At 43.1% G+C, this 15653-nt stretch overlaps 1 protein-coding gene across 1 annotated transcript in view; it reads right to left on the bottom strand.

Moving 5' to 3' along the window:
* The window catches only part of DOCK4 (dedicator of cytokinesis 4), a gene marked incomplete at its 5' end in the record, with an annotated part of 280590 nt that overhangs the window by 168658 nt on the left and 96279 nt on the right, over positions 1-15653 (bottom strand). Inside the window, one exon of the mRNA XM_025208759.1 lies at positions 13274-13362. Within this exon, the coding sequence (XP_025064544.1) occupies positions 13274-13362 (89 nt within the window). The remainder of the gene's footprint in view (positions 1-13273; positions 13363-15653) is intronic.

The following is a 15653-nucleotide window of genomic DNA, read 5'->3' as shown; positions in this document are numbered from 1 at the left end:
GGGGGGGGGGGGGGGGGGGGGGGGGGGGGTGCAGCGGCTCTTAAGTTAACCAACACATTATGGGCGGATCCAAGATTTTGAAAAAAGGGGAAGAGAGAGTCCAGAACTGTATGTCCTGTTCCCAGCCTCCTCCCCCAACCTCCCCAGGCAAGTAGATTATGCTACAGGAGCTGTAGCAGCCAGTTCTCAAATCAGGTAATCTCTTCCCCCAGTCCAGGATCTCAGCACCCTCTCCCTTTTCCTCTGGGCTCAGAAGCGCCTCCTTTCCCATTGCTCCCTTGCCCTCTCTACTTATGTTTCTTGGCACAGGAAAGGAAGACTTGCTCATCTCTGATGCTGTCCCAGCCACTTCTGTCCGGCTCTAGTTGGGGCTGTAGGAAGCAGCTATGCAGAGAACTGGGTTTAGCCAGAGACAGCAGGAGTGGACATGGTTTCCCTTTTCTGCACCTGTTCCTAGGCTGGTGGGAATACTCAGGGATACAGAGCAAGAAAGGGAAACCTACCTGCTGTCACTGCTGTCCCTAGTTGAGTCTGGCTCCCTGTGCAGCCCCTGCTGCAGTAAGGCAGAAGTGGTTCTGGCGTTTCCCCCACCACCACCACCTTAGGGTCAGCCAGGGACAATGGTAGCAGTGGGTAGGGGAGGGGAAGAATCAGAGTGGAGGGGAGGTACCATTGGGCATTGAGGAAGAGAAACAAATCAGAAGCAGAGACTGAGAATACCTATTCCAAACTAGGCAGAGAAGGGAACTGTTGTCTCTCAGGAGAGTGTCCTAATCACCACACTATAGCATCCCTTTCTCAGGCTCAGTGGAACCTGTTCAGCCTCCACAAGAGAAGGTTGAAAGGGGATCTGGTGGCCGTCTATAAACTGACCAAGGGGGCCAGCAAGGAAATGGAAGGGTCTGTTCCCCCGAGCACTACCAGGAGTAACAAGAAATAACAGCCATAAGTTGATGGAGAGTAGGTTCAGGCTAGATATCAGGAGGCACTACTTCACAGTCAGGGCGGCTAGGTTCTGGAACCAACTTGGACCTACTCTGGAGATCTTCAAAAGGAGGCTAGATAGACACCTTGCTGGGGTCATTTGACCCCAGCATTCTTTCCTGCCCATGGCAGGGGGTCGGATTTGATGGTCTGCTCACGTCCCTTCTGACCCTACCAACTATGAATAATGTTAACCTGAGAGATTAATAACAACCCACCCCAGAAGAATGACACAGGATACTCAGAGTGGAGTTAAAATCTGGGGATTAGCATGATCTCTTTGGAGGGAGAAGTATATTCAAATCCTTTCAGCAGTAGAGGGACTTGAAACTGGATCTCCCACATCCTGGTTCAGAGAGTACCCTAAGCACTAGGCAATTTAAACAGCGGGATATGATGGGTCCACCTTCTCTGGAAATTTGTAATTCTTGGTCTTTGTTTACTTGGCTTTTATCCTACCTGCCTGAAGGGAAACATGTTAGATATGTTGGAACAGTTCATTCAACATTTCCGAAGCAAACTATTTTGACATTTCCAAAATGAACTGGTTCAAGATTTCTGAAACATTTTGTCATTTTCATTTCAACCCAAAGCTATTTCACAAATTTAACCCAACATCATTAATACTTGCAGTTACCCAAAACTGCATTTTTCTAGGAGATGGAAAATTACCTCCACAAAATGTTTACCTAGATCTGCTCTAAGCACTAGTATAAAGGAGTGGCCCTACAATCACTGCTACTTTTTCCTCTCTCCCATTTTGGGAGGACTTATGCACATACTGAGTCCTTTTAGAGATTGTCACAGAGCACTTTGGTGCTCCGCTCCTATAAAGAGGGGAGGTGTGTCGCAGAGCACTTAGGTGCCCTGCTCCTATGAAGAGGGGGGGAACTGCTAAGGGAAGAGCCCTAGCAGTGAGTAAGGAGCCCAGCTGTGGGTCACCAGGGCAACTAGAGTTAGCTAGTGACCCACACCTGCCAGCGGTCAGCTGACCAGAGGGGGCAGGGCCTGGCTCCCATATAAACCCTAGGGCTGAGGCCAGGATAGCAGTTCCCTGCTGGCAGCCAAGGGGGAAGGAGCTCTCCCAAAGCAAACAAAGGGGAGAGGCCTGACTGCAGGTATAGCCTCTAATCCTGGTGAGGGATAGAACACCCCTGGGGTGGCCTGCATGATGTTGTTATAGCCGGGTGGCTTGAGTTTATGTTATAGCTGAGAGGCTTGTGTTTTGTTTACTGTGTAAAACCAGTGGCTTGGATGAGGCTATTAGGAGAAGGAGGAGGCCTCATAGGGGACCCACAACAGCATGGAGACCCCAGCCACAGAGAGGGGGGCAGCATTGACGAGCGCCAGAGAGGGCGCACTGTGAGACAGGGCCACGGAGAGCCCGAGCGCCAGAGAGGGCGCACTGCAAGACAGGGCCACGGAAGGCCCAAGGAGGACAAGGGGGCCAAATTATAACAAGCTCCAGACCAATCAACATCAGTTCCATCTGCAAGGCTTGGGGCATCATAAAGGGGTGGCTGGAGCCACGCATAGCCCATAAGGCTAAGGTACCCCGAAACACCCACTGTAGAACGGGACCCACCAGGGGCCTGGGAGTCCACGAGGTCAGAGTATACAACAAACCGTGTCAAAGAGGGCATAAAGGCAACCTCCCATATTATATATATATTTGGGGGGGGGGGGGGGTTCCCATCAAACATGTGGCAGGGGAGAATCGAGGGTGCCTATTGGGCCAACCTGGCATGGTAAGGGGGCCTTGGGGAGATCACGGCCATACTGTAGGACCCCACCCCACGACAGATTTTTGGAGGGAGGCATAGAGTGGAACACCTCGTTGATAAAAGTTTCTGGGGTTTAGGAATGAAGAAGACCTCAAACTGTGCAATGTCTTCAACATCCAAGCAAGCATGGTCCTCAGATGTCTGAAGAGTTAGATGTCACATGATTTGGAATTTTGTGAATGCCAGCAATGCCTAAATGTCAGTCTTCAGTAAATACAGACATGTAGGCTCCAAAGCTCCCTTTATGGATCCACCCTTATGTGGCTTGTTCCACCACAAATTATTTTGTGCTCCTATAATCAAGAATTGTACTGGACCAACCTTCTCTCTATGAAATCTATGAAATGCCCTAATGAAGGGTTGTCTTTAAAATATCAAATGTTTTTAGGTAGAAAAAAGTGTGGATGCAATATTTTTATTAAAAACAGAGCACAAAGAGATTCATGTGACAAGATTATTTATAAAAAGGAACAAATTATTATCTAAATATTGAAATGACAAATTGTGACACTCCTTGTCTTACATTAAGACACTTGTAATTGAGACCAGTGTTTGCCTTTATTGTGTACTTTTTATATTCAGTGCATCTTCAAGCATTTTAAAAATCAACAAGTTAATTGACAGTGCAGTGATTCTGTAGGCTATTAAATAGTTATTTTATAGTCAATGACACCTTACCTGGGAACTTAAGCATCCGTGCCTCTTTTAGAGATCTTTCCTAGATTTTTTTCCCCAAATATACTAGTCTCTCCAAGTTTTAACTTCAGGCTGAACTGTAATTCAGTAACCGAAAATTATTTTTGTTTTGTAAATACCTTTACAATGGTTCTTATCAAAAAACCTGTGCAATGAAAAAATGGTATCAAGCTGACTAATAAACAAGAAAAAAGGAAAGCAAAGATGGCAAAACACAACATAATATCAACAAGGGGCACAATCTAAACTGATTTTTTTGGTATGGGATATAAATTAATATTAATTTTGTATCCTTACTGGAAGACTGAAGGTATGATTAGATATTATTTCCTCAAAAAAAGGCAACTTCTCTTCAAAGATATTCTGTTTTATATCTGGGAAGAAGTCATTTGCTTATTTTAATGTAGCTAAAGGATTACCCCCAGAATCCATTTCTTATACTTAACCCCCCTTTCCTGCAATGTAGAGGGTGGCCAGCTCGCCCAGCTCAACCTGGCTCAAATCAGTCCTTGAGCCCTTCAATCTGGTCCCAGTAACAAAGTCTTTCTCTGGGCTCAAAACCACAGGCTGTAATGCCCTGGGTTCCTCTGTTTCCCAGGGCTCAGCTGAAAGCAAAACAATCCAAAAGAACATGCCCTTAGCCTGGTCCCAGCAATACCGGCTTCAAAGCCCCGGGGTTGATCTGCACCACAGGGTTCAGTTACAAATATCAAACAATCCCAAATAAACATGCCCAGCATGTGTTAGCTCTCGCCCTGTAATCTTCTTTCAAAGAGTCTTCCCTCTCCATCACAACATCCCCCTCCCCACCCCAACTCCTCCCATTTACTTCACCTCCTTGTTCTTTTATTTCTGGTCAGCCAATCACTTCCCCTCATTATTGCTAATTACTTGCCACCTGAGGCCCCTTACGCAGGCAGCTTGCTGCCAAGTGGCTAATTGATCCAGGCTGCCAGCCTGTTACAAGCAACTAGGACAACTGGATTGCACTGTGGAAACAGTTCAGCTTCTTGACGCTCGACAGGACTGAAATGGTCCCTTACGCCTACCAGGCCTAGCAGCCTTGACATAAGTGGACTAGAATGCATTCAACAGAGCTAGCATATACCACAGGCTATGTTATGTGGAACCTGCTTTCTACAAGAAAAGGGTCAGATGTAGCTTGTTTTTCTGCAAATGTCTGATTAAAAAACTCTTGTTATGGATAAAAGGGTTTGTTATGATGCATTCCACCCATTTCTGGAGCAGATGGCTCCTGGTACCAAGAAGAAGGGATAAAGTGAAGACATAACACAAGTTGTTGATGAAAAACAGAAAATTGACTTAATTGGTAGCTACATGACTAAAGGACTAGAAATATTACTACCTGAACAAAAGAAGCATCCCTTCCCTTGCCTTCTCATATCCCCTCCTTTCCCTTTCCCTTCCTCTAATGATGACTGAGAACTGAAGACATCTGATCTCCCTTCGAGGAACAAGCCTGCTCTGAGATGTGTAGCCAGCTCTCGAGATGTGTATTATTAGGACTGGTAATATACAATTACTTGCTTGCTAAGATTACTAAAACTGCTAAGATTATATCTAGATGCATGCTTGGAGTTAATACTTTATAGTGCTCAAGAAAACTGATTTATTAAAGAACTAACTAGGTTCTCATTTGGAGAAAACTGAAGCATACTTTAAGGCAATACTGACCCTCCTGTTTGCTCGCTCTCTCTGTGAGGAGAACCAGATATCCCTGGTTCTTAGGGCTACAGTACCAGCTTCACCCATATCAAGCAGTACCTTTTTCCATAAGTAAGGCCCCCTCTACACGTTAAAGGTATTGTGCAATTAACTGGTTAACTGGACAGTTATCTGGAGGCCAGCTACATGTGCAAAGTAGCTATCACACAATAAAGAGCTCCAACCAGCTACAAAGCTAGACCTTGAAAATGTGTACTAACTTTATAGCTGGTTAGTATTCAGCTTTAATTTGCACATGAGCTGACTAGGCTCCCAGCTGCAGGGGTGCACGATACCAGCATAAAACTCCCAAGCCCTAGGGATCACAGCAGCTGTGATCTTCCAGCCCCGAGGCATTCCCACACTCCTGAGTCCAAGAAGAGGATTCCCTAGGGCTCAGGAGTGCAGGAAACCCCCAGGGCAGGAGGATTACTGCATGGGTGATCTCCTTGCCCCAGGGGAGTAGAAAACCCCTGGGGTCAGAGGTTCACAGTGATTCTCTAGCCCCAGGGTTTTTCCACACCCCATGGGGCAGGGAGAGAGGGAATGGCCCCTGTGGTGGTCCTCCAGCCCTGGTGATTTCCTGCACCTCTGGGGCAAAGAGACTACCACAACAGTGATTCTATAGCCCCAGGGGTTTCATGCATCCCTGGAGCTGGGAGATAGCTGCAGCAGTGATCCTCCAACCTGTCAGGTGCATGTGTACCTCCACAGCTGAGCCCTTCAACTGGGTTGAGTGGGGCTCCCAACCATGAGAGCTTGCTTCTTGCTGGTGCAGGGGGAGCCCCAACAATAAGGCACAATGTGATCTAATGCACAATTGTGCGTCTTTACATACATGTGTAGAGGGGGCCTAAGATACTATTTAATACAAACAGAGGTGATGGAATCTGGCCCTTGTCTTTAAAATCTGTACTTGAGTGCTAGGTAACAAAGCATTTTAATAGTGTGCTGTTTCTTGTCAATAGCCAAAAAAATCAGCAGGACTTTGATCTACCAGCAGAACAGGACTTTGATCTACCATTCACTATTTCTGCTAGCATGAAACACTAGCAGAAGGTACATCATAGATCTCTCTCTCCCATACAACTGCAATTTATCCATGAGGCTCAAACACTTACTTTATTCCTATTTCCATCTCCACAGAATGGAGTATGGGAAATAAACATCAAGGTACCATACTGTTCTGGGTCATAGCATAGGGGAGCAAGACAGACATTCCCAAAATCTCCCTCTTCTTTGGAGAACAGGTTGAAGTTTAGAAAAGCTGCAGGATTTGGAACATAAACCAAATATAATTGGGATTATTATGGAATTAGCATTATCTTCTTTGAAGGATGAATACAAAACCAATGACAAAAGGCAAGAACCACATACAGTACCATAGAGTTACTGAAGCTAGCTCAAGGACCAGAAACAATACCACAGCAATACAATGATATATTCTGCTCTTGCTAATATTGCCTGTTCACTTCAAGCAGGCAGTCTCTACACGGCACTGTAATTTACAAAATGTAAAGAGTGTGTATCTTTCTTTATTTGGATTTCTTTTTTTGGAGAAGGAGAAAAATAACAACTTTGAGGAAGGAAAAACTGCCCATTCACTAGAAAAGGTCAGGATTTTTTTGACAATTAAAAAAAAAAAAAAAGCCTATTTGTGAAAATGAAACTTTCCATGAAAACATCCTGTATACAATCTCTTGTGAGAGAGCGAGCCTCATGCAACAACAACAAATATGGTGGTGGTCTGGGCACAAATTTGGAAGACCTATGATCAAGTCCCTGCTCTCAATCATAAAGAGTATGGACTTGAACTAGAGGCTTCCACGTGCCAACTGAGTGTCCTCACCACCAAAACATGGGTTGCTCTCTCTTTCTATTTACTTCTCTGTGCTTTTCATAACATTTTTGAAAATTCCTGTCCCTTTACAGTTCATCATAAAAACAGTCTCTACAAAAATGGTAGACAAAAGTGAGTGGAGTAAACATATCTTTTGGTTGAAATGATGCCTTGGCTTAAGGGAAATTCTAGTTTCCAAAGCCATTTTTTGCCCACTTTTGGTAGGAAACCATGGCTATGGACTTGCTCTATGCATGCCACTTAATAAGCAGAACTCATGCTTTCACCAATTCAAAAGCATAAAATAAAGAACTGTGTTCATGTCCATGAGGCATCTATCACTAAAAAAAGAACAATAGCTTCTTACTACTTCTCTTCATCTCTTCTTTACAAAACAACAGTGAGTCAACCATTAAGGTACAGTTAACCTTTCAGCTGCAGGAGCAATGAGACTACTGTTGTTACACAATAGAAAGATGCATTATTGTTTTGGTTCAACAGTGGCAACAATAATGATGAAGATGAAGAAAAAAGAAGATGTGAGGGTTATTTACTACGCAAATTTTATCTTCCTTGGATAAATATAACACAGGGGTAGGCAATCAGGGGTTGGTGATCTGGCTCTGGAGGCATAAGTTGCCAACCCCTATAGGCATCAGATTCCAAGAGTGAGGATTTAGAACATGCCACTCAAACTTTCTGAGATAGAATGACTGAAGATATGGGATATGTATTGAATTCCACATATACCAGTGCAACAACATCATTTTCCATAAGGTGTCAGCAAAACTATCTGAACATATTGGCAATACTTTAACAAATGCTTTCTCTTGCTGCTAAGCAACTGCAGAGGAATTAATTTCATAAGTGTGACTTAAAAACATTTTCATCATTTATTATTGCAGCTACTCAATACTCTACTAAGAATAACATTATTGCTTGAAATGTGTCCTCTCTCAAATCTCCATCAATCTCTTACATACATACTGCTTGAACAACAGTTGCTCCCTGTCTCGCTTTGATCCTCCCATAATCTATTTTTCAAAATTCAAATGACCACCAATTACACAGGTCTGTTAACCAAATACCCCTGTTGTTTAAAATAAATTCACAATACAAATTGTATAATGAAGAAAATTCAAGGTTACCAAAAGTCTATTAGGACACCAAGATATTTAAAACTAAGTTTAAGTCATATTATTTTTTAGGAAGGGAACATGATCTGTTTTACAAGAGGAAAATAAGTCGCTTGTACTGTGATACCAAATCATTTCTTTAAATGATAATTTTATGTCTAATTATATTAAACATTTCAGTTCTCCCCTCTTCCCTAAATACACTTTAGATTATGTCTTTAAAGAGAAAACCACTTTTCCTCAAAGGTGTCCAGGGAGGTACAACACACATGATTAGGATTATATAAAGGAATCTTTACAAGGATAAAGTATGATCAGGAATACAATTATCCCTTGGAATTGTAGAGAATAAGGACTTTGATTCTGAATTATGTTGTCTGATAAAACCACAGTTCCTTGGCATTCACAGTAATCCTTCTCACTGAAGGTACTGTATCAAAATAAAAGACCTGATCCTTCAACCCTTATTCATGCATGTCGTTCCATTTAAATTGAGGTGACTACTCAATTGAATAAAGATGATATGATTGGCCACAATATTATGCCTAGATTATCAAACTGGAATAAAAGCATCAAGGATTTGAATATAATTAAACATAAATTTGCCACCTATTTTAATTTTTTTTATCTAATTACACTATTAGCAAAACTGATCTAAAATAAAATAAGAAAACAAGTCAGTATGTGTACTATGGGAATAACATCCACACTGTGATTAAATTATCTGAAGTCACTTCAGCTGGCTGTTATGCATAACTTGCAATAATATGGTCAGAGTGCAGTAGTAGATAATGTATACAGCATAGTGCAATAGAAAATGCACTTCTAAAAGCAATGACAAAATGTGACAAATCCATGCAGTGCCACAAAGTTATTTAAGCTAACTCAGATACTTGTACTCTTGATGTTAATTAACAGAGGTACTAGAAATAATATAATAATAATAATTTGTTTACTTTTCATTCACATACTCTAGCTTCTTAAAAATCAGGATGTCCTTCTGTGTATTCCCTACTGCTCTCTATACCACCAATCTGAGCCTCTTTGATCCACCCTATTAAAAGTTCTGTCATTTTCACTTAAATCAATCTGATTGAAATTTTAAATTCGTTGAGGCTAGAAACACCAGACCAAATTAATCCCTTGTATAATTTCATTAGCTTCAAAGAAGCCATAGGGATGAATCTGGCCCAATGTTTGATTTGCCAATACCAAAATATAAAAAAAAGAAAAAGGAACAGTAAAGAAATATCATGGTTGCAAAGCCAAGCACTCAGACGTTAGAAACGCTGAGATGAAGGTTGTCTGTACCTGTGATATCTCATAGGATATGATATGACAGGATGTGTCATAGTTAAACATCTATCCTGTGCACAGAGTGAAGCAGGTATCTTTTTAAAACAAATTGTATAAGATCTTGTAATTAACTGAAGATTTTTGGGAAGAGATTCATAGGTAAAAAAAAGAAAAGAAAAGAATGCATGTGCCCTTACCTTACATTAAAAGTCAATGAGAGTTTGGCACCCAAATTCCATTTTTAAAATAAAAATTTGAAAAATAAACCGAGAAATTCTATCCTAGGGAACCATACCAACATTGCATGATTAGCAGGATAGAATCCAGGACCCTGCAGGCTTCTCTGTCTGCTTGAGCTAAAAGAGTAATGGTTGGTGGTTACGCAGCACAGCTGAGAGCAGTTTTGTCACAAGCATTCTTAAAGGCAGTCTGACTAAACAGATGACAATTGTCATAATAGAAGCCTGAACAAAGATATGAACTGTATTTTCCTCTCACCTAGAGTAGGGCTAAGATGCCTTGTCCACTATAAGAGTTTTATAGTGCACAGAATTATAATATCAAATCAGTGGAAGAGCAGAGAGTGGCATTCAGGGTGGACTCTGCTGTACCTTACCTTAAGGCACAGTGGACAATAGTTGACTGCTCATTCAGAATTTTAGCTCAACCTACTACCATATTTATTTGCATGCCATATGTCCCCTTTTCCCAAAAATCAGCCCTCCAGAAGTGAGGTGCATACCTTAAGCAGGAAAGCTGCTTTTTTTTGATGAAACAGAAGCATGGAGATGCTTTCCTATAATGGCTGCCACTTCTCTTCAGGTGAGCAAGCAGATGAGTAGCCACAAGCTTTTGAAGGGGCTGAAGCTTTTGCCTGAAGCAGCCAGCAAGCTATCTGAGGGCAAGTGAGCTGCTGCATATAGTCAACTTTTGGCTAGGACTCTGGGAAAATATTTTTACTGTATTTTGCTTTCAAAAAAAGAAGTGAGGTGTGTGGATGTAAGAAAATATGGTACGTAGAAGCAATAAGTAGTATGTGTGGGAGTCAAGAGCAGACTTGGTAAACTTCTACAGTACTTCAGTAGTGCTCCTGAAGAGGGATTCTCTTGAGCATAGCTTGCCCACCTGCTCCTGCTCACACAAACATGAAACCTGGAACTGTGGTAGTGATGCCACGCTGTGAGAGTCCCCCCACACAGCTTCCTTCATGACCTCTGTCCTTGGCATGCTGGAGAGTGGTCAGAGAGACTACAGGCAGTCCTCGACTTACAATGTTTCGAGTTACGTTTTCCACTTACAACGTTTATAAATTGACACCCTGTTTCAACTTTCTGATGTTAGTTTCGACTTTACAATGCTTGATCCAACGCGACGCCATGCCAGCGAACAAGTTTTCTGTGTCATCCATCTCCCTGGAGAACATCTGTCCAAACTTCCTTGGGCACTTTCTTTAAGAAAGCAGGCAAGACTCCAGAAAAATCTGCAGCCAAGACTCCTGAGAAGACTCCAGCCATGAACCCCTCAAAAAGTCCAACCAAGAGCCTTTCAAAAAGTTCAGCAAAGTCACCTCAAAGAAATCCTTCCAAGTCAATATGATTGCTATTTACAATATAAATACATTAATGTAGCCATATTACTCATCTATAATTCATTGAGTACAAAATTCTAGATTATTTTTGGTGAAAATAAGGTATCGGGCCTTGGTTCAGGAACCAATTTCCCATTTATAACATTGTTTCCTATGGAAAAATTGGTTCCAAGTTACAACATTTCGACTTAAGATGCGGTTTTCAGGAACCAATTATGTCATAAGTCCGAGGACTGACTGCACTATATTTTAAAGTTTGGGAAGTGAGAAGAGCAGCAGATGGGCAGGGCACGTTTAGGAGTATCTGTCCTCACAGGATCAACACAAGCAGTGCAGACATAACCTTTGTGAATTATATTTGGAAGGAGCTCTGGGAAGTTGAGTCACGATCAATACAAGTGGATCCTTGAAGGAAAGCCCATCTAAACAAGCTATACTTGTATCAAGTTATTTTCAGAAGCTTCTACCCTGTCCAATTCCCAGTGAGTTTTCACTCCCTCAGCCTCATGGCTCTCTCTTTAATTCATTTCAAATTCTCACTCCAAAATATAGGGGCACTAGAAATGTTTGAAGGGCTGCTATATTTTTTTAACCCTGGCAAAATTAGCCATTTCCCACTAATAATTCTTGAATCATCTTCACTTCAAAGAAACTGAGACAGGCAGAGACTAAGCATGAAAGACACCAGTCATAATGAATAAAGCATAGCAAAGTTATAACCAGCTGAAGGCAGGTGTTTAAAATGGAAAGTGAGACACAATATTAATTACAGGTGTTGCTTCTAGCACAACCTCTAATATTACAAATGTAATCTCAAGTACATTTATATGTAAAATTTTATTCAGTGAGGAATGTTTTAGGGTTTTCTCTCATAAGTATTGTATTCAAAGATTTAAAAGGCACTGAGAGAGCTTGAGCCATTAAGTTTTGGCTAAAATAATAAACATAGAGGTGAAAGAGTAACAAGATTCCTGGGCCACTGACTCCAGTCCCCTATATTTGCAGACAACCATTTGTCCAAAGGGTCCAAAAGATCATCCACTCCATCCCCTCACACACACACAGCACAGCCACAATGCACTTTATGAAAAAACCCCAGAGCATGACACATGTAAAGATCATGGGGAGATAAGGGTATTGCCAAAGTTTTGGCTACTGCAGTGATAAGGAATTCATTGGGTTAATAAATGTTCAAATGATTGATCTTAAGAACAGGACCACTCCCTACGCCTGACTTGAGAGAAAGGCAAAAAAACCCCTGTCAGTCCCTGGTCAATCTGACACTGTAGAAAAAATTCCTGAGACTTTTCCAAATCCCAGCCAGTGCAGTAGGAAACCACAGCTAAACCTACCCACCTGTAGCTGTGGTCAATATCTAATCATGCTTCAGAAGGTGTGTAGCAGTTCAAATTCCTTGTCCTATATTTATAAACTTTTCAGAATGAAATAATTAAAAGATCAAGAAATAACTGCCTTCCTCCAAATTTACATAGTCAAAAATCAGACTAAATTACATTTCAGTTCAACTGTTTCTACCAATAGGTGGTGCCAGTAATTTCTACATCAACTGAATAGATATTCTTACCGTCAGCTGTTAGCAGAATCTGACTTCAAATGTAAATAGCTGATCATTGACAAACTAACACGTTACCCATTTTAATGAAGGTTTTGGTTTAGCATTGCTGGCTACAGAGCCATAGCAATAGCTTCTAAAATAAGAACAATATGCATCTTTTTGACCTGGACAGTAGGAAGTACTAAAAACAAGGTGGGGGCCCCATGCTCCCTCCCTTAAACTTGATGTAGAATTTTAATAGTTGGTTACTTATAATCCAAAATCAGCCGTGTATTTGACCAGGCAATATTGCCAATTAGATATACACCCATTTACATCAGCTGATGATCTAGTGTTACATGTGACTATTACACCATCTACCTTGAGACTTGATTTTAAGCAGGACATTAACAGCTGTGTGGCACTCTTCAGAATAAAAGTAAATATTTGGTGATATGATTTTAGCTAAGCTACACTGGAAAGGGAAGATGTGCAAGTACTGTGGCACCATTTAAGTGCGTTGCTATAAATACAGCAGTTAAAAAGTACTCATTCTTGGTTTATGGAAATGTAATAGCAAAAATGGTTCTCTCATAGAAAGATTTAGTTTCTTAACATCTTTTACACCACATAAAGAATACAACATAATTTTCTGGAACACATACTCACCAGCATTGGAGCCTGTCAGGTTGTAACGAGCATTTAGCTTTTTGATGATGTTTTCATGGATCTGATACCAGTCACTCTCTGTGTTGCACCTATGAAAATAGTAACATTCTTAAATCTGAAATGAGAACGTATATTTATCAGAACTGCTGTAATAAACTTAACAAGCCTTTTCAAAGAAATCTTCGTTCACCAAACTAATTGCTCTTTGAGATTTATCTAAACCAATGGGCCAACACTTGCCACAATGTGTGCTGAGGGGAGGTAGTATGACAATGCTCATACTCACTTACTGAGAATAGCACAGTGGGAATTCTTGTTTTGCATAGAAATATGTGAGAGAAAGGGATTAGAGGTGATATCCAATGACAGCTGATGCCAAGTTACTCAGCTATATAAATTTCTACTTTGGCTCTAATTTACAGCGAAACCTATGGCTAGGGATCTCTGGAATTTTCACCAGAAGTGCGTGGTGCTGTGGCTTCTTTAATCTTGGAGTTTCCCACACCACTTGTCACTTGCATTTGATGGCTGGGCAGTTAAAACCACAGCGGTTTTTGACTCCCGGTCATCAGAACCAGGTGGCAAGCAGTGAACAACCAGCCCTCTTTGCCAATCTTCAGGGGGGAGGGAGGGAGCGTGCAGAGAAAACTCCAAGATTAAAGAAGCTGCCATGCCCCATGCTCCCAACAAAAATTCTGGAGATCCCTACCTATGACCACTGAAAGAGGAACAGAAGGCAGGACATGGACACACGCAACACTTTGAATGATTTGAATGCAGGCTCAACCTGAAGCAGACAGACATACAAGCCTGTTATCCTGATTCAAAGTCACCTGGAACAGTTCAAAAGTGTATCTGGAAAATTAAGTATTCTTTTGAACTACTTCAGCGATATGTACGGACACCAAGAGTTCTGTGACACTGGTCTAGTCAGTCTTCCATCCATCCGATACTGTATTGCTTTTCCTTCCTCCCCCAGTGCTGTAGCTGGCCACTCTGGTAAGTAGCCAGAAGTCTATTACCCACTTTTTGCTCTACTCTTGGCACTTTTTAATCAACAAGCTTCCTTGCACTGCTTGTTCAATAACAGCTATCTTCCTAATGACCACCTGTGTCCTCACTCTCTACTCAGCTGAAGACCCTCACCTTCTTCCCTAGGAAAGGGAAGTGCAGACTTCGGCCATTTCCAAGCTATTCAAGTCTACTAAGCTCATGTTGAGGAAACAAGAGAAAGCAGAAAAGTGATGGGTGCAGTAGGAGGGAGAGGAGGCTGACTGGGCACATGTGCGGGCTCTCAGCACACATGTGCCCTCTGCAATGTTCCTGAAGCAGCAAAGGCTGAGAAGCAACAGAGGGGGCAGCAGCAGCTGATCCCCTGAAGGTAAGTGGGGCAGGAGCCGGCGCAGCTGCAGAGGATCCAGAGGGGAAGCCCCCAGATCCCTCTTTGCTGAGCCGGGCAGGGGGCCGCGCTCCAAAGCCGCACGCGAACAGAGCGCACAAACAGGAGCACTCTGTAAGGGCGCACCGGCGTTCGCGCAGGCAGAAGCAGGCAGGGCAGCAAGAGAGTCTCTTCCTCAGGAGGGAGCAGACTCCACCAAAAAAGAAGAGGTAAGGACTACCTGCAAGCCATGGTGAGGACTCGCAGTGCTGCCAGGGGTCCTGCCTCCGTGGTGCCACCCTTCCGGGCCTCCTGAGGCTACCACCCAGACGGAGCCCTTGGGGGGCCTGGCGACCACCTGCCCCCCGAGCTGTGGGGGTGCCTGGGTGGGATCCCTGAGGGTGGGACTGAGGTCTGGAGACTCCCCCACCTGCCCCTCTTGTGAGGCAGGCTCTGGAGGGGCAGGTGGCAGAGCTCCAGGCCAAGGTGAGCACGCTGCGGGGGATCTGGGCAGTGGAGGATGAAATTGACCTGTATTTCCAGTCTCTGCAGGGTCAGGAATCCACCAGAGAGACCCCGCGTGCATAGCGCCCAACTAAACGGTGGCAGCAGGTTCCTGTCAAGGCCAGGGCAGTCCGAACAACTGCTGTGCCTGCTCCCCAGACACCCCTCGGGAACAGGTATGCAGCCCTGGCCCCCCCTGGAGGAGGAGGCAGAAGAACTGGCCCCCAGAGGAATTGAAGCTGCTCGACTTACATCACCGGCTCAGAAGAGGCATACCCCAAGAAGAAGGAGACACAAAGTTCTGGTTATCGGGGACTCCATCCTGAAGGGAACCGATGGTCCAATCTGTCGCCCGGAGCCCTGGTCACGGCAGGTGTGCTGCATGCCTGGAGCGAGGACTCGCAATGTCACAGAGACCATCCCTAAAATCATCAAGCCCTCTGACTACTACCCACTGGTTGTGGTCCATGTGGGTACAAATGATGCATCCAAGGGCAA

Source organism: Alligator sinensis, unplaced genomic scaffold (genome assembly GCF_000455745.1).
Source record: "Alligator sinensis unplaced genomic scaffold, ASM45574v1 scaffold297_1, whole genome shotgun sequence".
NCBI lineage: Eukaryota > Metazoa > Chordata > Crocodylia > Alligatoridae > Alligator > Alligator sinensis.
The sequence above is the reverse complement of the archived record's forward strand: the minus strand, read 5'-3'. Positions and strand labels throughout refer to the sequence as shown.